Source organism: Perca flavescens, chromosome 6 (assembly GCF_004354835.1).
Source record: "Perca flavescens isolate YP-PL-M2 chromosome 6, PFLA_1.0, whole genome shotgun sequence".
Classification (NCBI taxonomy): domain Eukaryota; kingdom Metazoa; phylum Chordata; class Actinopteri; order Perciformes; family Percidae; genus Perca; species Perca flavescens.
The window spans coordinates 7,669,914-7,696,035 of record NC_041336.1 but is presented as its reverse complement, the minus strand read 5'-3'; the positions used below and the strand labels follow the sequence as shown (position 1 = coordinate 7,696,035).

The 26,122-nt window shown below is 41.4% G+C and overlaps 1 protein-coding gene and 2 non-coding genes across 4 annotated transcripts; all 3 read left to right on the top strand.

Annotated features, from left to right (window-relative positions):
* Positions 1-1,664: 1,664 nt before the first annotated feature.
* Positions 1,665-24,526, top strand: nt5c3a (5'-nucleotidase, cytosolic IIIA). 2 transcript variants are annotated; one of them, XM_028581410.1, is made up of 8 exons: positions 1,665-2,278; positions 15,147-15,245; positions 16,399-16,468; positions 16,878-17,010; positions 17,672-17,761; positions 19,385-19,547; positions 19,974-20,174; positions 23,546-24,526. In XM_028581410.1, the coding sequence occupies exons 1-8, from the start codon at positions 2,141-2,143 to the stop codon at positions 23,645-23,647; spliced, it is 996 nt and encodes a 331-aa protein (XP_028437211.1). In that variant the 5' UTR covers positions 1,665-2,140; the 3' UTR covers positions 23,648-24,526. The 2 variants fall into 2 exon arrangements, with proteins under 2 accessions (XP_028437211.1, XP_028437213.1); XM_028581412.1 differs by lacking the exon at positions 1,665-2,278 and adding an exon at positions 12,571-12,641.
* On the top strand, positions 21,991-22,062 carry trnap-agg (transfer RNA proline (anticodon AGG)). Its single transcript has one exon. It is a non-coding gene; the product is annotated as a tRNA-Pro (tRNA).
* Positions 24,527-25,544: 1,018 nt separating the features above from the next.
* On the top strand, positions 25,545-25,616 carry trnap-agg (transfer RNA proline (anticodon AGG)). Its single transcript has one exon. It is a non-coding gene; the product is annotated as a tRNA-Pro (tRNA).
* The last annotated feature ends 506 nt before the right edge of the window (positions 25,617-26,122 follow it).

Below are 26,122 nucleotides of genomic sequence, written 5' to 3'. Positions count from 1 at the left end.
TCTGAACGGCCGCCATGACAGTCTGGCTTTGGATTTCTGGAGAAAACAAACCCATGTGACACGTTTGTCCAATCAGCTGCCGGTTTTCATTACTTGGGCAACAACATAGAGTAGCGCCGCCTGCTGTTATGTAGACGTATTACGTTTCTCAGCCGCCACATGAAGTAAACAAACACAGCTGCGTTAATTTCGTTAATTTTTTTTAACGAGTTAAATATTAAAAAATTAACGCAAAAATTAACGCGTTAATTTTGACAGCCCTAATATATATCTTTAATAACATACAAAAACCCAACTTGGTTTTAGTCTCAGACTGTCTTATTTGTTTCACGTTACTAAACTTTGAAAACTCTTCCCCTGCTGCAAAGGAAACTTCCACTACACCAGCATACTCAAATATAATGTGTGTTATTTACTCATTTTCGATGTGTAAATAGACAATTGCCTGCTTAAATGTTAGCCTAGCCATAAGATGTAGGCTACAGTGAGGTACTAAAAGGGACACCAAAAGTGTCTTCTGAGAGGGTGCAGTCAGATAGCTTGAAATTAGATCATTAGTGTGTGGATGTTTTTTTTTTTAATGACTCAAAATGTTACTATGAATTTGTGTATTTTCATTAATTAACTTGTATGCTATTAATGTCTTTTATTTTGACACTTCCTTGCTTTATTTTCAACTTTACAGTGAAATAGGGGGAAGAGAATGGAGAAAGGTAAGAGAAGGAGCTCACTGTCGTTTTTAAAACTTTAACTACATAAAAATAGCTCCAAGGTTAGAGGTAACAATGTGAGTTTAATTTGAATTTATTACATGGCTTGGTTGAATTCTAATTCTTGAATTCTTGATAACAGACCGCTGCTAAGGATAACACACCGTTGCCATGCAAAAGCAGAGCGTTGCAATGGACGCAGTTCTGTTCACTCTGGAGGACAGCTATCAATCAATCCGCTGAAAGAAGTCCGGATAATCAGCTGTGGCAAAAAGTGGGGAAACGTGGAGCAACTTCTGTCCTCCAATTCAAACAATGACAGCAGATCTGATGAGCGTCTATCGCTAGTATCTTTCTATACCGTCTATGATCGATAGCTACGCAGTAACAGCCGTAGGGACAACAACGCTAATTAGTTAGCTTACATTGCAACTTGTTTAACGTTAACTTACAGGTGTGTCAACATGCAGCGGCTCTGCAAAAAGGAAACGAGATGAATGAGGACATAAACGTCCACATAAATATTCCCAAAGAAGCCATTCACCGTGTCTCACTTCACCGTCAACAGAAATGTTCAGTTTAATGTAAATTAGAGCAGCCGATAGCCCGATATCTCACTACAACGCTTCAGCTAATGTGTCAATTCCTGCAGTGATTAAAACAGCAGCTGGGTCATTTGTCCACCACGGCAGCACCCCATAAAATATACGGCTATTACCACAGCCCGTAAGGTGGTGTTGAGTAGCTAATAGACGAAGGATTGCATTACAGAGTTTTTACGTTACTATGGACGCAGGATTCCAACCGTAGAGACGGAACGGACTATTTTCTCTAGTGGAAACAATACAATCGTATTTAAATCAATAAACTCCCATTTAAATCAATATTTTGTCAAGTTATTAGTCAAATTATTGATTTATTTGGTAAGTAGCCATGTGTCCTGATCACCCTGTCGGGGTTGTATTCGCTATAACAACCGCCTCGCTCTACATTAACCCTTACATAGCTACGTCCAGAAAGATTCGGACTTTAATAATGCCATACGCTTTAATCTTAGCCTCCCTCACAAGTTTGCCAGCTTAGCTATCTATATGTTGTTGCTAAGTAACGTTACAAATGCTTAAAATAACGTTAATTTAATGGAAAGTTTTTTTTTTATTTTATGGTTAAATGGTATGGTAAAATAAGCATAATATGTTGACAATATTTTGGCTTTGTTTTCTGCCTGGCTGTGTAATGTTTTTCAAACATCGAGATATTACGCTGGAGGCTGGTCACCAAATAATAACAGAGTGACTGTTCGCATTCAGCATAGAGGATCTTTGTCCGCGGGTATGCACCAGTAGGAAGGCGCCTTTTGACAGAAGGCAGCAAGAGTGTGGTGTGGACTCGGGGCGGCGACCGGTCAGTGGAATAACAGCGGACCCTTCATGGACAGGACGGCCGTGGTGAAGGTCGGAGCCGCGGCCAGCGCCAGCGTCTGTGCCCTGTTCGGCGGCGTGGTTCTGGCCCAGTACATCGTCGCCAAGAAGAAGCGAGCGGGCAAGAAAACCAGGATCATAGAAATGGTGAGTTAACTCGTGCTGCGTCAAGACGACCAGGGGCAGAAAAGATAAGAAACAGGAAGTAGGGGAGTTTTACCTTCAAAATAAATGCGCGCACCTTTTTGTCACTTAACGAGTCTTAACGAGGCTGTTGAGAGCATAAAACATTAGGACCACTTTCAATTTTAACCACAGGCGCAATATATAGTAGTAGTAATGTATTCTGGGGCATTCTAAACTTTGCTCATAATTTTCACATGTTATTGTATATTGTGCCATGAGGCAGGCTATGTGAGCATCTGCACTTCGGATGGTACAATCAGAAATCGAATTGTGTGTGTGTGTGTATATATATACCACAAGTTGTTCAAAATGGGATCTACAAAGAGTAAAATAGTAAGTAAAGCATTACATACATAGGTATTGCTGTTTTTAATATTTTGACCCATGCAACACCCACAGCACATTGCAGCACGTGTTCGCCTCTATTCTGAAAATCACGTCCGGAAATTTTGACACTGTTATTTTTGGTGACTTGACTGTAGTGGAGTTGCATGACGCTCTACGCATGCGCGGGTGTTCTTTTAAAAACAGCAGCTGTTTTTTAGAGGTCATCAGTTTGCTCTTCTCCAACAGAAAGAGCAGCAGAACGTTTAGACAGCCGAGCCTCTGTGTTAGTGACCATCTCTAAAGCGCGTCCACTGTCCTGGTCCTGGACACAGCTTCGTCCTGCTGCTGCTGTTGTCGAGCAGGCAGCATGGAGGTTATTCAAGCTGCGGCAGCACAAACACACTCGGTCCCACTTTCTAACCTGTCCGACAGGAATCAGCCTTCTGCACAAACTTAACACATTCACACAAACTGCAGACCAATAAGACATACTAGAGGAAAGTACCATATGTCTGTGATTCAAGTATAATTGTCAGTAATAATAAAAATTAGAGATGGCCCAATACCAATTTGCTTCCCGATTCCGATACCTGAACTTGCGTATCGGCCGATACCGAGTACTGATCCAGTACCAGTGCTTCATATATTTCATTATGTTTTAACAGCTGTATACTACTATCCCTGTATGGATGTGATATTATTTCTATCTTTGTTGTCGGTCTGGCTCAGGTGAAACTCTTTGTGAAACATGAACAAACACAAACAATGAATGCCACAGAACTTCCTTTTATTCTCCAGTTTGACAGTCAGTTATAACGGAAAAAGAACATAAATAAACTACTTTAACGTAGATTTTCTTTAGGGCTTTATTACGTGGTATCGGATCGGTGCATAAACTCTAATACTTCCGATACCAGCGTTTTAGGCAGTAACGGAGCCGATACCGATACTAGTATCGGTATCGCAGCATCTCTAGTATCTTCGTTGTTTCTTGTATGGCATCTGCCATTTTTGTTAGTTTTTAGAAACATTTCTATACGCGTTCGTAGATGTATATTTATTTACGTTTTTTCTGTATGGGTAGAAAAAAAGGTGAAAACAACTTTATTCCTACCTTTTTAAATTACTTACAAAATGTCAAGTTCACTGAATCTAGTTTTTTCAAGTGTGTGTATATATATCTGGTGTTTGAACCTGTGCACACAGGTAGAGCTGTAACAATTCCAAACTTTTACTGTACAACTAATTGTCTCAGAAATAATTGTGATTAACAAAATAATTGTCTCTTTCAGTCCAAATTAAAACATATTTATTAATGTGTTGCTTTTTTTCAAGCAAAAGCAAGTTTTGAATGAATCCCAGGCTACATCTGTTGGTCATATCACTGTCATGTGACCCAGATAATGGAATAACACAGGTACACAGCCTAGGAAGTAAACCAAGCCTGTTTATTATCATTAAACATTGCATTGTTTTCTTAAATGAACATAAAATTGACTATTACCATCAACACATGTACCCCTTAGGACTAATCTTAACAATTAATTGCAGTTAAATGAAGAAAACGGCGATTATGTAAAATAATTGTGATTAGACAATGATGTAATATTTGTTACAGGCCTACACACAGGACATATAACCATTAGAATTTTCCACGAGCATTTTGTGACTTTTCTTGATTATATTTGGCCTATAGTTAATAAATAATGCATAACGACTTTATAAAGGCAATTATTTCATTTCTTTTCAACTTAAACACAGTCACTCAAATGCCTATATGAGGATATATGTAGTTCAACAAAGACAAATAGGTTTAATATACATCTTTTCACAACATAGTTTCTTTTATGTGGTGCATGGATATTAAACTTTTTATTTTTTTATTTTTAGGCTATAGAAGTGTAGTGGAAGTTTCCTTTGCAGCAGGGGGAAGAGTTTTCAGAGTTTAGTAAATTGAAACAAATAAGACAGTCTGAGACTAGAACCAAGTTGGGTTTTTGTATTTTATTAAAGATATATTTGCAAATATAGGATCAACATGATTTCACAAAAGGCCCAGTGTGGAGTCAGTTTCTCCAATGAGTGAACAGAACACCAGGCTTTTATGCATCTTCAGAGTGACAGCACACACGCACTTGGCTTAGTATGACGCTACAATTTCGACAGGCAATCTGATACACGTGAAGACAATCAGAGAAATACAAGAGACATCTTGGAGTCATCTCACCTCCTCCTCCCTGTACGACTTTCACCCCCCCGTTACATCTTAACTGGCATGGGAAAACTAGAGATAGTTTTAGGGTGACCTTGTACCTTTATCGGTTCAGGCTAACAGTGCTCACATAATGTTCCAGACTGGGTGTCTCACAAAGTTAGAATCAAAATCTGCATGTGGGAAATGAGATAAACTCTTTCAGCATTTGTAAGAGAAGTAAAGTATGAATTAAACATAAAAATATAAGGAATTGTGCTTAAATGTAATTTTCCCATTACAGAAGATATTTAGACTTTTTGTTTTCTATGTACTGTATATCTACTGGAATGTATAGTGACTCATGTCTGAGTTATTTGGCTCCACCCATAGAAGGGCATATCTGTATGTGCTGTCTAACAGACACACAAACACTCCCAAAGCTTGTTTACCTGAAAAGGTGGTCCCTCAAATTCAGCTGCCACTTTTCACATTTCATCACTTACAGTAGAAACTGTACAACCAGATTTCAAAGTGGCCACCACAGCAGTCAGATGCTGTGGCTGCAGACTTAGCATTTATCATTTTCATTGCTTATAATTTCCCTGGCAGGTAACCTCCTCTCATTATGTCATTGTACAGTAAGTGTGCTTTTTATCGGCATCGGCTGACTCCCAACAGTCTAAAGTGTGGGGCTGGGTGTTCCAGCCGTATGTCTGGTTTGCGTCAAAGCAAACCGTACACAACACAGCTTTTTGTTCACGTTTAGCATTTCAGTCCATCATTGCAGGTTTGACGACACTGTGACCTTTTGACCGCTTTACATTCTGGTTGTTTCATTGTTGATTTAGGAACGGACACTTTTTACTGCCAGTGTGTGAAATAGAAGTTAGAAATTAACCTGAGAGGCCATGCCCTGTAATCTCTGATGGGAGGGTCAGAGATAGGATGTGTAACCGGGCCCTTTGTGATGCAGCTTGGAGTTGATTTGTGATCGTGTTGGCCTCACTATGTGTTGAGTTATGTGTATGTGTTTTAACTGTGAGCAACTGAGTCAAACCGTGAGCTGACATCTAAATATACACATCAAAGTGAGCAGGGGAAGATCCAGGGAAGCTCTTCAGGGGGGTATTGCAAAAGTAGAATTTATAAATCCAGGATAAAGCAAGGCTTGACTTAGTCTGATCTGTGCATCCTGGCTTGGTGCGTTTCACGAAGGCCAAGCCGCTGAGGAGGAGCGACTAGGTCGAGCCAGGCTGAAGTAATTTGGATAGATGCGCGTTCATGGCTTTCTGCAGGCCACCAGAGATGTAGTCAAAGTCTCTGGAATTAAATGGACTACAATAACATGGCAAACAAGCTCCGAGGCAGCCGTCCCCCCTTTGTTCGCTTTGCTCTTTTGCAAATCCAGCCTTGTGTTTAAGAACGACACCAGAGGATGTGTTTTGGGATGTAAGTAGCCAATGTGGCTTCTGGATTGAAAACCGTTTTTCTCGTTTCCTGTCCGACCTTCAGCGTGGAAACCTCTGTTGACCATCTGCTTTTGATGATGCCCGGCGCTGCAGAAGCACAAACATCCGCCCCGAAACCCCAGCAGTCTAAAAGCACACGACAACTCAGTTAGGCCTTCATTTTCTGTCCTGTGTTGGAGTTTTACAGGGACATTCATTCCTCTACTGATTGACTGCCACAGAAAAACAAACCGCATTGTTTTTTTCATTCCCAAAACCATTGGGGGAGGGGGAGGGGTTGTTTACAGCTGGCCTGCTTTTTACCATCACAAACCTTTGTCCATGCTATTGCTAATAAATCCATCCATCTGTACAGCAGAGTATCTTAAAATCCTTGGGCTTGAATGAGACTCTTAATACTACCAGAAAGGTCTTTTCAAAACACAGATGGCAAACTTATTTATTTTAAAGATTATTTTTTTGGGCTTTTCCGCCAGCAGACAGCTAGGTGAGAAAGGGGAGGGGGGGGGAGACATGCAGGAAATTGTCACAGGTTGGATTCGAACCCTGGACCTCTGTGTCGAGGCATATGCCTTCATGTATATGTGTGTCTGCTCTACCCACTGAACCAACCTGGCCACCACAGACAGCAAACTTAAAGCTTTTCTAACCCCAAAAGTGTTTGTATTTACATACATATATATATATATATATATATATATATATATACATATATATATATCTCAACAAAAAAATCCGTTAGAGAATGACACATTGGTAAAGCCATAAGCTCCAAAGTTTGAATCTATAAAACCCCATAAATCATGTCTTTTATTATTCACCCTCTTGTTGTGTTCTTTAACCCCCTCGTGTTGCAAAGTAGACACAGTTATTGTTCTGAGTGTCCTGGACGGTTATTTTTTAAACTTTTTCAGGGGGACAAATCTACCTCTTGTAAATATTGAGGGGGATATCCCCTGCACCCGCCCCCTAAAAAAGCCTAAGCATTGAAGAAATATGAAACCCATGTAAGGGTGTGGTAGAAACCAGTTATGGCTGATATAAAATACCACACCCAAAGTGTACTGCAGCTGATGCTGACTTTGATTAATAAGTTTAAATGAAAAAATGACAAAGGCAAAATGACAACTCAGTGCTGTTTGGTTTCCCTGATCATTCACAGAAGAAGGAATGTATTTGTTATTCTCTTATTTTAGAAAGTTGATTAGGGTTTGGCATAATTTGTACATAAACATTATTTGCCACTAACTGTTGACAAAACTCTCATGTGCAATTAAAAAGTAAGTGAAATTTTACCCAAAGCTCTCATCTCAGAACGGTATCTAGTATTGGCATTTCTTAAGTCAGCGATCAACAAGAAGAGAGTCCTAGATAGTGATGTATTTGAGGGAATTGCAACGAAAATAAATTAGAGTTTTATTGGGCAAGAATAACCTGAACTCCGAGCGGGCCAGCCTCTTCCTGCAGTGACCAGCCATGGCTGTATAATAAGAACTGGATGCAGCGTTTGAGGCGGAGCCCCGTTCGTTCCTATGAGAGTTGCTCAGTGGCGCGTGAATCCATCATGGAGCCAAAAATTACCCAGCTGAGCGGCGCTGCTCCTGCTCTGTGCGGCCCATAGAGCAGGTTGAATAGAGGCCTCTGAGCCGGCTACTTTAAGTTTAACGCTCCGCTAAATGATTTAATCGTGCAGCTCTTCTGGACTTTCCAAATGTTATTGGACCGAATGGCTCAACTTCTGATAGTGAAACGAGTCTGGGGTAGTGACGCTCAAAGAAATGTAATCGAATGACTTACAGTTGTCTATTTCAGCACGTAAGTCTATGGGGAAAAGTCCTTTTTGGGCCTGAGGGCATCAGGTGACAAGTTGGGAATTGCAATTCCACTGTTTGGCCACTATGTTCAATTTGCTTGAAAGCCTGGCGCACTTCCTAGGGGGCCTCCCTGTGACCAACGCTTCTGCCAGTGGCCATGCTGCTTTATCAGTAGCAACAGATGGCTGTCACCATGACAAGCAGAGCCGTTTTTAGTGTATAGGTGGGGTCACCAGAGACTGTGGGATGCAAAGCAGGCACTGTCTCGTACATTTACAATTCTCAAGCATGTCTTAACATCACACCATGTTCACAGAACTCGCCCGGAACGCCCATTTTCAAGGTGGTTATTGTTTGGATAGGTGTGGAGAGAGAAAAAAAGAAATTGCATTAGCAGCAAACGTTTTGTAGAAGTAAAAATAGTCATAGTAAAAGTTGCAGTAGAAGGAGGAAGATCAGGACTAGTAGTAACAGTTGTATAGAAGTTGAGAAAATAGTCAAAGTTGCTGTAGTATCAATAGCAGCAGTAACATCAGCAGTATATGTTTTAGTAACAGACTAGTAGAAATGGTAAGACTAGTAGTGCAGTGGCATTAATGGCAAATATAGTAGTTGTAGTAAAGGGGTCTTGGTAGCACAAGTTGCAACACTATCAGTATGAGTACAGTTGTTTGTCAGAGGTGTACAACAACAGTCCTGGGATCAGCAATGTCTCCACAGCTCATGCACTGCACCCTGCCACCTGATAAGGTGAGGCTCAGAGGATTAGGCGCAGCACCCAATCTGGTTTGGTCACCACCTAAGCCGAATGAATGTAACTAAATTACTTTTGTCAGACTTAAAGGAACACGCTTATTCACCGTAACCCCCAGAGTTAGTTGATACATACCCTTCTCATCTCCGTGCGTGCTGTAATGCTGTCTGACGGTTCCAGCATTAGCTTAGCCTAGCACAGATCCTGCAGGTAACTGGTTCCAACTAGCCTACTGCTCCGAATTGTGACAAAAGTGACAAAATAACGCCAACATGTTCCTATTAACATGTTGTGATTTTGTAAGTCACAGTGTACAAAAAACAACGTAACATGAGACACAGCCATCTTCTAACAGTAAACAAACCGGGAACTATATTCTCAGACAGGCTTGCTGCGAGCATATCACTCCGCCCAAGTACTATATTCTTCCGCCTGAGAATATAGTTCCCGGTTTGTTTACAGTTAGAAGACGGCTGTGTCTCATGTTACATGGTTTTTTTACACGCTGTGACTATAAATCACAACATGTAAATAGGAACATGTTGGTGTTATTTTGTCACTTATTCGGAGCAGTAGGATTACTGGAACCATTCACCTGCATGTTCTGTGCTGGCCTGATGCCGCTGGAGCCGTCAGACAGCGTTTCAGCACGCACGGAGATGAGAAGGATATGTATCGACTTGTCTAACTCTGGGGGTTACGGTGAATAAGCTAAATTCCCAATAAGTCGGCGTGTTCCTTTAATGATAGTGGACTTTGTTTTTTGTTTTGTCTTTAAGCTATTGTGTCTATTATATCTGCTCTTGTCTTCCACAAACATAGGGAAAACACTTACAGGGTCTCTGCACTTTGTCTTGATGACCTTTGACCCCAACAGGCCAAGGCTGGGTCACAGCAGCATGAACCTATCCGTTACCTTTGCTCAGGCTTGTGTAGATCAGGTGGGATTTCCAAAATAGTGCTGGGAGAATGCTGGACCGGCAATATTACAGCTGTTGGAAAAAGTCTATCGGACTGATAACATTTTCTGTGCGAGTGTGTTTCGCAAACTAAGGATCGACCAATACTGGTTTTTCAAGGCTGATATCAATACAGATTATTAGTAGGTACTGAAACCGATAACCAATATTTTGGAACCGATATGCATTTACAGAGAAAATGAAAATCTTTAATTCAAAATTAAGATTTTGGAATGTTACACACTCCAACACAAAACTGTGTTCAAATGCTTTAAGCAATTATTTAATAAATTAGAAACTTTCAACATAATACCCAGTAAAAGAGAGTCCGATAGTGTTGTGGGCGGGACATTAAGTCAGACTCAGTGGTGAGAGAAACCGGAGCAGAGGGACACACACAGAGCTGTAGCTGAGCCAAAGTAGCAAATATTTTTTAAAGTGCCCATATTATGCACATTTTCAGGTTCATAATTGTATTTAGAGGTTGTACCAGAATAGGTTTACATGGTTTAATTTTCAAAAAACACCATATATTTGTTGTACTGCACATTGCTGCAGTTCCTCTTTTTACCCTGTGTGTTAAGCTCTCTGTTTTAGCTACAGAGTGAGGCATCACACTATGTCCCATCTTTGTTGGGAGTCGCACATGCGCAGTAGCTAGGTAAGAACTACTAGCTAGAAGCTAGTACTGTACAACACACACAAGTTTACACACAATACACACAAGTTCACCCTAATCTACCAAATAAATTGTATAGAACTACTTACATGTCCCTCGTCTGCAGGTATTCCATGCAAAGTTGGAAGTGCGCCCTCGTTTAAAAGAAGTCTCCTGGCTAATCCTGCCTTGTACTGAATGAAGTTGGAGAAACAGATAGCTGATGTGGTATTGGCTAAAGTGGTTAGCATACACCAAATGTTTCGGCTGATGACGTAGACAGCCCTGCCGGTTTTGACCAGCTCACCCAGAGACTGAAGGCAGGACACATTCAGAAACCTGTTTCTCACTACAAGCAGCATGGATGTTTTTTTTTCCAAGTTTGTATGCGTGAGGAAGCACCAGAGACACAAAATAACACTCAAAATCCCAGAAAAATTTTTTTTTTCATAATATGGGCGCTTTAATTAATTAACTTTATTGGTTATCAGGCAAATAAAATGTTAACGCAGATAATCTACAAACTGCCAGAAATCAGGCCCGACAATCGGTCTATCCCTAATTCAAACATGACTTATAAGGCTTTTAGAAAAATTGTTCAGATAGCTCCACCCAGCTTTGCTGTCACATTCCAAACTCATTGCCCAAGTTTAACAAAACAACCTTTTTATCCTCACGCCTCTTTACCTCGAGGTTTTGGGTTGAGACAGAATTCGATGTGCCCTGAGCTGTTAGATAAGGTTTACGATTAGATTCTGCTTTTGGTTTTATTTGCAGCAGATAATACTACATTTAATGCACGACAAGCTGCTGATAGAGAAATAGGAGGTCAATGTACAAAATGAATATCCAAATGTTTGTTTAAGTCTGATTTGATTTGGGGTGGGTGGCATGACTTTAAAGCTTCTCTCGATTCTCGCTCAGGGCTGAGTACCGAACTTAGATACTTTTTAGGCACCAACCGAATTGAGTGTTGAAAAATGCCTCATCATTCAGTACCAAATTTCAATACCCAAAAAGTAAATTTTGTCAGTGAGCCAATAAGTACGCAGCATGCTTCTACCTAGATCTAATAATGTTAATATTGATTTCGGTACCCAGCCCTACTTATGTCCTCGGGCAGGTAGTTCCTAAGCCGAGGTGCCCTGATGGAGAAGGCACGGTCACCACTGGTTTTGAGCCTTGACTTTGGAACGGTTAAAAAGGGCCCCGCCCCAGGACCTAAAGTTGCGAACAGGCTCGTACAGTATGGGGTCAGCATTTCTGTGATATAGTCGGGGGCTAGACCCCGACATGTTTTATATCTAAAAATCTGTTCTAAAACAGACATGGAGCCAGTGAACTGAAGGATTGGAGTGATGTGATGTCAGTTAAAACCGTTGAGAAGATAACACCCCATTGATTATTGATTATTGTGTGTGTGTGTGTGTGTGTGTGTGTGTGTGTGTGTGTGTGTGTGTGTGTGTGTGTGTGTGTGTGTGTGTGTGTGTGTGTGTGTGTGTGAGGGATGTCCATTGGCTGCGTGCTCGTCATGTGTGACTGACCATTGTAAGACCCAACTGCCTGACGCTCACACTGAACCTTGACCCTCGTGACCTGCCGTCCGCTGTCACGCTATTTTCTGCATGTGTGTGTTGGTGGGGGGGGGGGGGTGGGGGGCTGTTAAAATGTGTCTACTCAGCAGTAGTAGTGCTAAAGCGAGTCTACCCTCTCTGATTGATTTTAAAGGTTTCTTTTTCAAAGGGTCAAAGGTCACATAACTGAACCAAGGATAGATTACAAATGTCACTTTTCCTCCACTGGCCCTATTCCATGGCTTTTTATACTCTCTCTCTCTGTGTGTGTGTGTGTGTGTGTGTGTGTGTGTGTGTGTGTGTGTGTGTGTGTGTGTGTGTGTGTGTGTGTGAGAGAGTGCGAGTGTTTAGTGTGTTGACATGGGTCAGCTGAAATTGGCATTGTGTATTTACTGTTTCCGTAAATGTATGTGTGTTTGAGCCTCTGAGTACAGTGGGAGGGGTTATGTTGTCTAATACATTTTGGGTGATGCCCCCTCCCTCCCTCCCTGACTGTCGCTGTAGCTATAAAAGCCCTCTGCAGCCACACAATCTTTTCCTCACATTCTTGTTTAAGCTGACACAACAGCCCCGCGGTAAGTTAGTGTATGTGTGTACTGTGTATGTGCGGATGTGTTTTTATGTAACTGGTCATACTCCAGGCTGTAGCCATTTTTGGTTCATAGTAACTGTAAAAAAAAAACAAAAAAAAAGGTAACAAAATCCTCCTGAGTGTTCTGTTATTGGGATATCTGACCTTTGACCTCAGTATTTGCTGCTAGTAATGTTAATCCAGAAATGGAGGCTTTTTCCCAACTTCGCACTTCTGGTAGATTTGTAATGTTGCAACCTGTGTTCGCTAAAAAGAGCATCTGTTTAAAAAAAAAAAACTACATTGGGGAAAGGAATGTGATGCAGCACATCTGGCAGTATCACATGTAGTGTCTTTACAGTACAGTTGTATTTAATTATTGATAGTGAAGCAGTATTTCATGTTTCTAAAGAAAGTTTGAATTCCACTGCCCTAAAGGGAACACCCTGCAAAAAAAAGAATGAGACTATTCTTCTGCACTTTTTCTTCGTCTTTACTCGGCAACAATGAAGTTCGGGAAGTTGTTTTGGGTCTTTGCACGCTGAGATAAGTGTGTGTTTGTTTGTGAGTGATACGCTTATGAGAGAGTAGGCTGGAAGACCTACGTTTTTATTTTTGGCCTGTGTTCTGGCGCTTCATGTTTCTGCAGGATCGGAGAGATTAACGAGGTGCTACGACGTCTGATGCTGATTATGTAACAAGGGGGAAGGTGTGTGTGTGTGTGTGTGTGTGTGTGTGTGTGTGTGTGTGTGTGTGTGTGTGTGTGTGTGTGTGTGTGTGTGTGTGTGTGTGTGTGTGTGTGTGTGTGTGTGTGTGTGTGTGTTATTTCACATTTCATATTTCAGTTATTCAGCGCAGTGTACATCTACTATATGCACAGCTAGTGTGTTGCCCCTCCCACACCTGTCAACTTTGTCACATCAGAAAGAGCTGCTTTTATATATTCATATCTGTAGATACATCTATCTATATATGTATTGATAGATACTAAAGGTTGATAGACATCTGTCACTCTTAACAAAAAAAATTCATCAAAAGCAACATGACAAACAAAATCAAATCAACTAGCACTTCTGAATGTCCACCTCTTATCATCCTATAACTTCATTCTGGCTTTTGTTAAATATTATATCAGTGTCTGCATTTGAAAATGAGATGTAACAAAATATTGGCAGGCTCAAGCTTACGCAAATATCGTTATAACATTTTGCATAAAAAAAAACGACATTTTGCTGAAGCACCGTGTGTGTGTTGTGTGTGTTGTGTGTTTGGACCAGGGAACAGTGTTCAGAAACACTGAAGGCTGACGAAAAAAGGTAATTAATTCCAGGTTGACATGATCAGTTAAGTTCGTAAAACTAGAGCTGCAAAGAATAATCAGTTAATCGATTAGTTGTCAACTATTAAAGTTTGATGATTAATCAGTAAAAGTAAAAATCCTCTGATTCCAGCTTCTTAGATGTGAATATGTTCTATACTCTTCTCTCCTCTGTGACAGTAAACTGAATGTCTTTGAGTTGTGGACAGAACAAGACATTTTGAGGACGTCGTCTCGGGCTTTTGGGAAACCCCGATAGACGCTTTTTCACCATCTTCTGACATTTATAGACCAAACGACTAATCGAGAGAAAAAACAAATCAACCGATTAATTGACACTGAAAATAATTGTTAGTTGCAGCCCTACATAGCACTCAAAACACACTTTCACACATACTACAAATTTAACCTCAATCCAAAACAATCCAATCAACCCTAGTTGTCAACACACAAACTCCTCTTCATTGCTGTCGTCGTCGTCCTCCTCCTCCTCCTCTGATTCAAACCAGAGCTCTAACCAAAGATGACCCGTGGGTCAAAGTGCTGTTGTTAGACCCCAAAGTCTTTCAGGAATCTCTTAAAGCAGAAGCATCTGTTAAGCTAGAAGTGCTAGTCTATATCCACAACGTTCCACTTCTGGGATTGCTTCGGTGGCCCCGGAAATTCCGCCTGGATGACTTTCATTTCGGCCGGATGTCCGTTACCTTCCGGTTCTTTTGTGTTGGCGTTCTAAACTCCGGTGGATTTCTGAGGACTGTGGTTAGCTGCTCCTCAGATCTCTGCAGGGTAAATCCAGACAGCTAGCTAGACTATCTGTCCATTCTGAGTTTTCTGTTGTACGACTGAAACAACTTTTGAACGTACACATGTTCCACCAAAACAAGTTCCTTCCCGAGGCTATTTTGCAGAGGTGCCGTTGCGCCGTACGCCGGTTAGCGCCGCCCAAGGCTGTGTGATTGGTTTAAAGAAATGCCAATAAACCAGAGCACGTTTTTCTCCCATCCCGGAATGCTGTGTGGACTAGCCAGACCCTCCTCCGCAGCGCTGTGAAGGAAGGTCTGGTAATTTGAGACTAAGTTAGTGCCGATCAAATATCTTCCACGCCGTATTTTTTTCAGTGTCGCTGTTTGTTATGTCTACGCTAGAGGGATGTTTCCACATGGGTCTATAATAACTTCTCTCTCCCTCCAGATGCCTCAGTTTGAAAAGTCGACGGTCCACATGAGGGACCCCGAGAGGGTGGAGCAGATCATCTGTGGCCTCATCAAAGGAGGAGCTTCCAAACTACAGGTAGAACATCCAAGCCCTGATGGCACCCTATCCATTCGGTGTTTTGGTGAAACAGCGCCACCTAGTGGTACTTAAGATCAAAAGCCCTTAGCAACTGGAATTACTTCTAAGGGAGGTTCAGTGTTTTAAAGGTCCAGTGTGCAGGAGTTTCTCCCATCTAGCGTTGAGATCATATATCGCAATCAACTCTCTCGCACCACACAGCTCAAAGTACGTATTACAGCTACGGTAGCCTTCACGCTTCAAAAAGCCGGTCTCTTGCTCTTTTCAATATCCTTTTTCTTTTTCTGGGGGAAGAAGAAGTTTTGAAATTTGGATTTTGAATACGTGTGGTCCTCCATGTTTCCTTCTTCAAACTTGCCGGGGCTGGGAAGCTACAATACGCATTAGCAGCGTTAGCAGCACCTGTGAGTTTATCATGTGACCGCGAAAACATGAAAGGCGGAGCAGTAGGTCCTGTATGTCCCTTACCGGCTAACGTATTTCAAGATGGAGCATGAATATGGAGCGTCTACCCCAGTTCATGCGAACGCAAATGTAAAATTTCAAGCCAATAGGAATACTTGGAATTGATGGTGGTGGTAAATATTCATGAAAAAGGACAAGTTGGGGAACGGGCAACATAGATTTAGATAATGAACAACTAAACACGTTACACACTGGACCTTTTTTGAAGGCTCCTCTCGTTAATTTCTGAAGCCCATTACCTGGGAAAGGTAGACTCATTTTTCTAGAGACAAACACGGAATTTGCTTCTTAGTGTTTTTGCACATTCCAAGCAGCATTTTCAGATGCAGCAGCAATGGCAGTTCAGCATTCGGCCTTTCTCCAGCTGTAATAAAAGTATATGATATGCGTGTGTATGGTCTTATATGTCACCCGCTCTTTTAGGTTCCCCATGAGGACACTTAGTGTGTGTGCGATTCATGTATGTGGAGCTGCAACGGTTAATTGATTAGTTGTCACATGTTAAATTAATAACCAACCATTTTGCTAATCGCTTTTAAGTAAATGTTTATGAAAAAAGTGAAGATTCTCAGATTCAATGAGAATATTTTCTAGTTCCTTCACATTTCTGACATTTTATAGACCGGCGTAATATCAATGTATTCCTCTGGTTCTGGTAACCCAAATGTTCCCGGCTCTGTTGCAGATCATCACAGACTTCGACATGACGTTGAGCAAGTTCGCCATCAACGGCAAGCGCTGTCCGTCGTGTCACTGTAAGTACAACGAGAACACAACACGAGACGTTCCTTTAGTGTCTTAATTTAAGTTCTCAATTTCCCAATTTCCATGTGGTTTTTCTTGCCTGTTTGAAACAGAAACAATAGAGTAGAATGCCTTTTATTGGCACTATACACATGAGATTACAATGAGATTGAAATGAGATTAAAAGCAACTCATTTTCCAGTGCCAATATGTACATAAAATAAATACAACAACATGGAATAAAATTAGTGGTGCAAAGTTCTGAGACTGTATATACATATATATAAAAAGAAATTTAAAAAAAGGTTTTATATACAGTGTGACATGCAGTGTGGGTTATTGCACATTATTTGAATATTGCCCAGTAGTGGGTGATCATATTCAATGATCCTAACGGTGTCATTCTCCTTCTTTGTACAGATATCATCGAGAACTGCAGACTGGTGTCCGAGGAGTGCAGACAGAAGCTGCTGCAGCTCAAGAATAAATACTACCCCATCGAGATCGACCCTCATCTCACCATGGAGGAGAAATACCCATTCATGGTGGAGTGGTACGACACATGCACACACACCTGCACGCGTGTAACAAACACACACAGTCGTGGTTGTGCGTCTGCTCACAAGTTACAACTAGAGCCCGACTGATTAAAGGATTTTTAAGGCCGATATCGATACAAAACGCGTAACAAAACATAAACAGATTTCCCTAACATTAGTTATTTGTAGTTTTTTATGAGTCCTCACTAAAATAATATTGATAATGCGTTTAAAAATAAACTTGTTTGTTTTATTGTCCCACAGAACAGAGGAACATCAAAATATATTAAAGTTCTGATAAATAAAATGTATAACAATACAAACTTAAGATATGAAACCCAACACTCAGAACATGGTTGAGGGGGGTTTCGTCCTTTTTTATTTTATGTTTTAAATATTCATTTATCGGCCATTATAAATGCCGATACCAATAGTTTGGAAAATGCCTCATATCTGCCGATAATATCGGCCGCACCGATACATCGGTCGGGCTCTTGTTACAACCGGCAGAATATACTTTTCTGCTGAGGTATACACGGTTTAGCTAAACTGTGTGTGTGTGTGTGTGTGTGTGTGTGTGTGTGTGTGTGTGTGTGTGTGTGTGTGTGTGTGTGTGTGTGTGTGTGTGTGTGTGTGTGTGTGTGTGTGTGTGTGTGTGTGTGTGTGTTTTTGCAGGTATTTCAAGTCTCACACGCTGCTTGTGGAGCAGCGGATAGAGAAAGACAAACTGCCAGAGATGGTGAGAGAGTCTGACGCTGCACTCAGGTACTTGTCCCTCAACGCTCGCCTGGACTCTCTTAACACTATGGGGTTACTGCAGTTTACTGTTGCATTATGGGTCCAGCCTTTGGCCTTTCTAGTCTTATCTCGAAAGGCCACAATTGAGTGAGAAGGTCGGGGGCTCAGTGGATCCTCAGGGCTGTTTTAAAACAACACCTGGAGCTAAATGTTTTCTGATGCTGTTTTAATATGTGTTTGTATATTTAAAGGGATTTAAACCTCGAGCCAAACCCCCCCAAATAATGCAAATAAATGAACCTTTCTTTATTTGCACTTACTTTCTATTAATGAACAAAATGCTCATTTTATAGGTGTTAAAGGGACAGTTCACCCCAAAATCAATAATACATATTTGAACTCTTACCTGTAGTGCCATTTATCAGTCTAGATAGTTTTAGTGTGAGTTGCCCAGCGTTAGAGATGTCTGCCTTCTCTCCAATACAACGGAACTAAGATGGCACTCTGCTTGTTTGTGCTCAAAGCGCCGAAAAAACCCATTTGGGGAAAACTCAACAGCAAAGTCTCTCTCCAGAAATGATGACCCAGTTACTCAAGATGATCCACAGACCTGGTTGTGAGGAGTTCATGAAGGAAGTATGGTAGAAAGAAAATAGTTCCCACATGAAACTGCTCACAATCAGGTCTGTGGATTAGCTTGAGTAACCGGGGTCAACAATCTAGACTGATGAATAGCTACAGGTAAGATTTTGGGGTGAACTGTCCCTTTTTAATTTAGTATGCAAATGAACCTATGTTTGATATGGACAAAGAAAAGCCTTCACATTGCACAGCCCATGTCCAGAAGAGAGTGAAGTGGCAGATTGTAGCATACCTTGCAGCAGGGTTTCTCAAATGGGGGTACGTGTCCCCCTAGGGGTACTATAGAGGACTGCACAGGGTCCGTGACATTTTTTGCTAAATGTTTTTCAGTTACAAGGCTGTAGTTACTTCTACTGTCTTTTTTTTCTCTCCAAGTTTGTCACTTTTTTTGAAGTTTGTCACCTTTTTTTTTTTTTTTTGAAGGTTTTGTTGCTTGTTTTGACCTATTCTTGCTTTTTTTCCTTACTTTTTTTACTGTCTTTTTTTTCTTCTAAGTTTTTGTCTCTTTTTTTTCAAAGTTTGTCGCCCTGGTGTTACCTTCCTTCTTTCTACTTAGCTTTTTTAGAAGTTTTTTTTACTATTTTCGACCTATTCTTGCCTTACTTCCTTCTTTCTACCGTCTTTTTCCTAGGTTTTGTCGTTTTTTTCCATTAGCATTTAAAGGATTTCCAGGTACAAGGCTGTTGTTTAGTAAATGTATTGCTGACATCGCTGTATTGTTCTTCTTTATAGAGACTTTTTTTTTTTTTTTTTCTACCAAAAATTATTTGTGCTGGTTAGGGGGTACGTGGCTTAAAAAGTCTGTTAAAAGGGGGAACATTATTGAAAAAAGCTTGAGAACCACTGCCTTAAAGTATAAACTATCTGTAACTCATTGAAAGTTATTACAGAATGATATAAAATAAGATATCAGATTTGCCACTAATTTCACTGTTGATACCCCGTTTGCCTGAAGAATAGCTGCTGTCTCTCACCGAGGTGTCCCTCTCTGTGTCTGCCTGGTTTCAGGGAAGGCTATGAGCAGTTCTTTGACCGCCTGCAGCAGCACAATGTGCCCGTCTTCATCTTCTCGGCTGGCCTGGGCGACGTCCTGGAGGAAATCCTCCACCAGGCCGGAGTCTACCACCCCAACGTCAAAGTGGTGTCCAACTTCATGGACTTTGACGAAAACGTGAGTCCCGCAGAAAAAAAAAAGACCGACACATCTGTTCTTCTGCTTGTGTTACAGCTCAACCTTGTCCAGGCCCAAACGCAATCTGCCGACTTATTGTTTTTTTTAAAGTTTTCAGCAGTCCTCCAGAATGAAAATCCACAGAATTTAGCTGACTGTTTTTTCTGCTTTCTGGAGAATTCCTTATCTGCAGATTCCGTCTGGCCCCGTATAAACTGAACACACACTGTTGCTGTGTTGGAAACCGTCCCCTATCACAGAAATAATGCACTACAGTGTGTTCGCCATTTTTTAGTGGTGTTCGAATTTTCGCTGTGATCGTTAAAATAGCGCCCTATATAGGGAATAGTGCGTGAGTGAGTGGGTTTCGAACACAGCTCGAACAATGTCTCACCACGCTGGCTGGATCTGCTCCACATCTCACAGGGCGTCCTGAAGGGTTTCAAAGGCGAGCTCATCCACGTGTACAACAAACACGACGGCGCCCTGCGGAACACGGACTACTTCAAACAGGTGAAGGACTACTCCAACATCGTTCTATTGGGGGACTCGCTGGGGGACCTCAGCATGGCCGACGGCGCGCCCAACGTGGAGAACATCCTCAAGATCGGCTTCCTCAACGACAAGGTACGGGCGGCCAAGACGTTTTCAGATTCACAGTTGTATTTAGAGGTTATATCAGAATAGGTTTACATTTATATTTGTTGTACTGCACATTGCTGCAGCTCCTCTTTTCACCCTGTGTGTTGAGCTCTCCGTTTTAGCTACAGAGTGAGGCATCTCACTTCCGTCCCATCTTTGTTGGGAGTCGCACATGCACGGTAGCTAGGTAAGGACTACTAGCCAGTCAGAAGCAGAGTATGAGGGCATGCCCTGACAGTAGCTAGGTAAGGACTACTAGCCAGTCAGAAGCAGAGTATGAGGGCGTGCCCTGACAGTAGCTAGGTAAGGACTACTAGCCAGTCAGAAGCAGAGTATGAGGGCGTGCCCTGACAGTAGCTAGGTAAGGACTACTAGCCAGTCAGAAGCAGAGTATGAGGGCGTGCCCTGACAGTAGCTAGGTAAGGACTACTAGCCAGTCAGAAGCAGAGTATGAGGGCGTGCCTGACAGTACCTAGGTAAGGACTACTAGCCAGTCAGAAGCAGAGTATGAGGGCGTGCCCTGACAGTAGCTAGGTAAGGACTACTAGCCAGTCAGAAGCAGAGTATGAGGGCGTGCCCTGACAGTAGCTAGGTAAGGACTACTAGCCAGTCAGAAGCAGAGTATGAGGGAGTGCCCTAACAGTACCTAGGTAAGGACTACTAGCCAGTCAGAAGCAGAGTATGAGGGCGTGCCCTGACAGTAGCTAGGTAAGGACTACTAGCCAGTCAGAAGCAGAGTATGAGGGCGTGCCCTGACAGTACCTAGGTAAGGACTACTAGCCAGTCAGAAGCAGAGTATGAAGGCCTGCAATGCTAGCAGCTAGTCAAGCATTATAACGTGTGTTACAAAGTGACGTACGTTTGTGGTAAGTCCCTTTGGGGTGGACTTTGGACTTTTTCACTTTATAAACTTATAACGTGCACAAAACGATATGTGACACTATAAAGGAAAGGGGAAAAGCCAAAAAGCATAATATGAGCACTTTAAACATTTAGTTAATTGAGTTCACATTCTTAGAAATAATCCATAAACTGATGGTCAGGGAGGGAGGAGATGTTTGAGCTGTACACGGAAGTATCGAACAGCAGGGAATTAAACTAATTTGACGTTTTCCGTTAACCTTTCCTGTTGAGTTTGTCTGCTTCTGATCAGATTTATTTGGGTTTTGCACTTGATGCATCTTGATGATATTGTGCATTGTCTATAGAATAGAATAGATAGAATAGCTCTTTGTCATTGTTATCAACCTCGAAACACAGTTTAGCAGCTCTCAGTATGACAGTTAAATCACAGACAAACAGAAATATCAAATATAAACAGTACAAATAGAAAATACCAACAGAATAGGAAATTGAAATAGTCAAATATTTCTGTCTGGAATTTTAGTTGAGGCCAAATGAGAAGGTCCCAAGAATACAATGTACAAAATGAGGTACTAGGACTTCAAAAAAATGTGTTTGTATTTGTAGTTCTTTTACCGATATTTGAAGTAATTGCAGAGATGATGATGTGTGCATACACAAGGCTGAAGAGCAGTGATGTTACACCAACCGCCATTCTGTTTGGATGGGAACATAGACTGTGTAAAACAGCATGAAATTTCCATGGGAAACTTGTAACACACAGTTGGAGTTTTGGCACATGGTTTTGGCTGCAGTACTATAAATGTCCTGCAGATGGCACTCGGTTGCAAGAAGTGTATCTGATGAAATATGAGAACAGTTACTGAGAGAAGACAGAAGTTTGGCCAACGTGGCAGCTTGTAAATCCAAAATCCGTCGGCAAAAGAAACACAAATGTGGCTCGTTGGTCTAGGGGCATGATTCTCGCTTAGGGTGCGAGAGGTCCCGGGTTCAAATCCCGGACGAGCCCTCACTTTTGCCAAAATGTAAACCTCAACTGGGTCTGAAAGAAGAGAATCACTCCTATTAATACCAACTAATCATCAAAGCATAGTTTACTTGTTAGTTTCTCTGGCAGGAAATGGAAAGTTTACAGGTTACATAATTTCATTTTATAATAAGACTACAGTGCAATTGCTGTGTCAGTTTTCTAAGATAGATAGTTCTTAAATAAATTAAATGAATAGATGGGATTGACATCCCATCTATTCATCTTTTTTTTGCATTTTGCACTCATGCGCCTTGATGAAATTGCACATTCTCCTTTGTTTCACAGCTAAATTCTGCGACTTCCAGGATGAGTTTGAAACGATTTTAAAAAGGGTTATTTGTGAATATTATGTGATGAAAATCCTTCACTCTGACTGTACACGTGTCCTGGTTGATGGCTTTTAGAATATAGGCAAAAGAAGAGTCTAATTGCGATTTTTCTGCCAAATATTGCGATTACGATTCGATTTGCACATTTTTTTCTTTTAAAGTTTAGCTCATAGTTTAATATTCACTATGTAACAGATGAAACCTGTCGTGGAGCATTATAACATGAGACAACATCAAAACTGCTCTATATTCTTATGGAAGGATGAGATATAATAATGAGATATGAATTGCCAGCAATAAGCATAAGTATGGAACATTGAGCAGTCAAACACAGACCATTTATAACAAAAGCTAAAGTTATTATAATAATAATTTTGAAGATTTCTTTCCGAATGATTTGCCCAAAATGTGTCAATCAAACTGTAGTATGTGTGTAAGAACTGCCCCCAGAGACCGGTAAACCAATCAGGCGTTATCTTTCCACGCATTGATATTTTATGGGACTTTTACTGTGCTTAATGCGTCGAAAGTGTCCGGAACACAGCGAATCTACGTTACCATTAAAGGACAATTCCGGCGCAAAATGAACCTAGGGGTTAATTACCGTATACATGGGTACCGAGTCGACCGTTCTCTGGGATCTGTTTTCATGCTAATCGAATGTGACCAGTTTTAGCGCAAACTGCTAATTAGCTTGTAACGCTAGTCGTCGGGCCACAAGAAAGATAAAAGAAATCGCTATTTCTACACCACTAAACACCACTAACAAGGCTCAAAATAGCACCACACTTCCACGGTAGCATAATGAGGGTGCCTACATGTAAACCGAAGCATTGAGAACTTTGTAAGTGTACAGACAGTTTATTTAAAAAGATAGTTTAGAAAGACCGACCAGTCGAACCACGAATGCCGTGCTTGAGCTATGCTACTGGTTACTGGTTACACGGCGTTCGTGGTTCGTCGTTCAACAGATCCCGGAGGACGGTCGACTCTGTACCCATGTGTTATTAACCCCTAGGTTCATTTTGCGCCGGAATTGTCCTTTAAAAGCTGCTAGCTGTGGCTGCTTGGAGATTGATGACATGAACTGTGAAGCCGCTGCTGACAAGTTTCCTCCCGGTCTCCCCCTGCAGGTGGAGGAGCGGCTGGACAAATATCTGGACTCTTATGACATCGTCCTGGTGAAGGACGAGACTCTGGAGGTGCCCAACGCCATCCTCCAGAAGGTTCTATAACTCCACGCTCAACCTCCCGCACCCCCCCCCCCCCCCAATCCTCTCCTCCCATCAACCCCCTTCCAGCTTTGGGCCTGTCAGACTTCTAACACCAACCTAAACCTTTGTCGATGGTCCTACCCCTCCTCTAGCTCTGGTTCCCCCCCCCCCCCCCCTCCTCTTTAAAAGCCTTTTTTATTTTTTTATTTTCAAGACATCTCCTGAATGAACAGTTTTAAAAAGTCAACACAGCAGCATCAGCCTGTCTCTGGTGTGTTTTGTCCATTTGAATTGTTTCTGATGTTCTCTCAAAGTCGTTTCATGATAAAACAACAACAGAATAACCAAAAAGTGAGGTAAAAACCCACAAACTCTCACTCCAGTCTTTATAATTTGCACCTTATGGTTGGCATTTTGGATTATATTTCTTATGGTAATAATTGTATACCAGAAAGCAGGCGCCTACCGACTGACACAGTGTTTTCTTTGAGCTGTCCCGACACGTCCGTCACCTCGGTTCCTCTGATCCTGGGACTCTGGTCAGACAGGGGAAAGGAGGCCGTTTTGCATCTGCAAAAGCTTGCTGGTCCTTTAAAGTAATTCAGTACATACAGGACCTTGGGAAAATTAAATTCCTAGTCAAAATTACGTGTTGCAAGGTGATGGCAGCAATATAATAACCACTGTCACAGTATTGGTTTTACGAGAATAATGGATTCAGCTCGTTAACGTGAAACTCCGATGATGAGAGGAAACGCACTTTAAATTCTGTGTACGGGGGAATCGGCCTGTACACGAACATATGTGTCAGTAATGTTGATTTGTGGATGTAGGAACACAGAAAAGCCATGTTTACGTTAATAAAAGCTTCTTTTTTTTTTTGTTGGCATCATATCAACACACAGAAGAAGATGCAGCTCTTTACTGTTGAACCATTCATGGCATTTTGAATTTGTGGACTTCTCTGCATAGCTGGCTCAACAATCAAGTGTTTTCCTTGCCAGTGTTTAAGGTTAAAAGTGCCGTAGGTAGGATTGGGAAGATCCAGGACTTGGTCCAAAAATTTGAACATCGACAACTTCTCAGTCCCTCCCCCCCCCTTTCTGCTAAAGCCCAAAACGTTCTCCTAAGCCCCTCCCCCCACAAGGGAGAATGAATGTGTGCATGAGCAGTGCCCCATCTGGCCTACCACAGAGTTATCCATCCTATTTAATTTCATCACCTTTTCATTCTGTGATTAACATTGAGCACTACCTCTAACTAATTACTAATTATTATTATTATTTTTTTGGCAGGGGTATTCAAAGTTCAAATGTCACTATCTCCCTTTGTCTCAACATGTTATGTTGAATGTTCTATTTGACTGTTTGTTTTAAATGTGCTGCTATCACCTGCATGTTGCCTTTTCTTATTGTTGAGTTTATGTAAAAGAAACGGGAGACTGATATACATATACATGGATATATCAATAAAACGGGGAAAAGTAATGTCATACTGTATATGTGGCCCTTATATGGAAATGTATATTGTTTTATTGCATTTGGAGAGATCTGCAAAAGTATAGACCGGTGTGTTGTATTTTTTATAAGTAGATGGCTTTCTGTTTTTCTTTGATGGTGTGATTTTAAAAAAATACAATAAAATGTCATTTTGTGAGCCATGACTGGATCACAGACGAACATGCCGTTTGGATGGGAACATTGACTGTGTAACAGCATGAAATTTCCATGGGAAACTTGTAACACACCGTTGGAGTTTTGGCACATGGTTTTGGCTGCAGTACCATAAACGTCCTGCAGGTGGCACTCGGTTACAAGAAGTGTATCTGAAGAACTATGCTGAAACTAAAGAAGACAGAAATTTGGCCAACGTGGCATCTTGTACATCCAAAATCCGTCGGCAAAGTGTACTTGAGTGTGGCTCGTTGGTCTAGGGGCATGATTCTCGCTTAGGGTGCGAGAGGTCCCGGGTTCAAATCCCGGACGAGCCCTAATTTTTGCCAAAATGTAACCCTCACCTGGGTCTGAAGGAAGAGCATAGTTTACTTGTTAGTTTCTCTGGCCAGAAATTGGATATTTACAGGTTACATTACCTAACATCATTTTATAATAAGACTACAGTGCAATTGCTGTGCCAGTTTTCTAAGATAGTTAGTTCTTAAATAAATGACAGCTCCAGATTGACATCCCATCTATCCAATGTAGTCATGAAAATCAATTACACCTTTCCATACATAAAGAAGAAAGTCTTGAGGTTACCTGGTTGACTTTAAGTACCGCATTTGAGAATGTCCTACATTTGCTGACCTCTCGCCTCTGCTGAGAAAAAAGACGATTTAGTAGAAGGCCTCTACTGGAGTTGGTAGAGATTATTTTGCAGTGCAGTAAAGCGCCTGTAGATGGCGCGCAGCCACCATAAAATCTAGAGTGGTGACATGTAGAAGAGAATAACAGCAATGTCCATGCAACGTGGCATGTACAGTAAAGTCAGAAAGTC

What these genes read in the sequence shown, in the direction of transcription:
- nt5c3a (XM_028581410.1), top strand. Translation starts at nt 2,141, where the DNA reads ATGGACAGGACGGCCGTGGTGAAGGTCGGAGCCGCGGCCAGCGCCAGC. An exon ending in GCGCTGTCCGTCGTGTCACT is followed by an intron (nt 16,469 to 16,877) that starts GTAAGTACAACG and finishes TTCTTTGTACAG; the next exon opens with ATATCATCGAGAACTGCAGA. An exon ending in TCGGCTTCCTCAACGACAAG is followed by an intron (nt 20,175 to 23,545) that starts GTACGGGCGGCC and finishes CTCCCCCTGCAG; the next exon opens with GTGGAGGAGCGGCTGGACAA.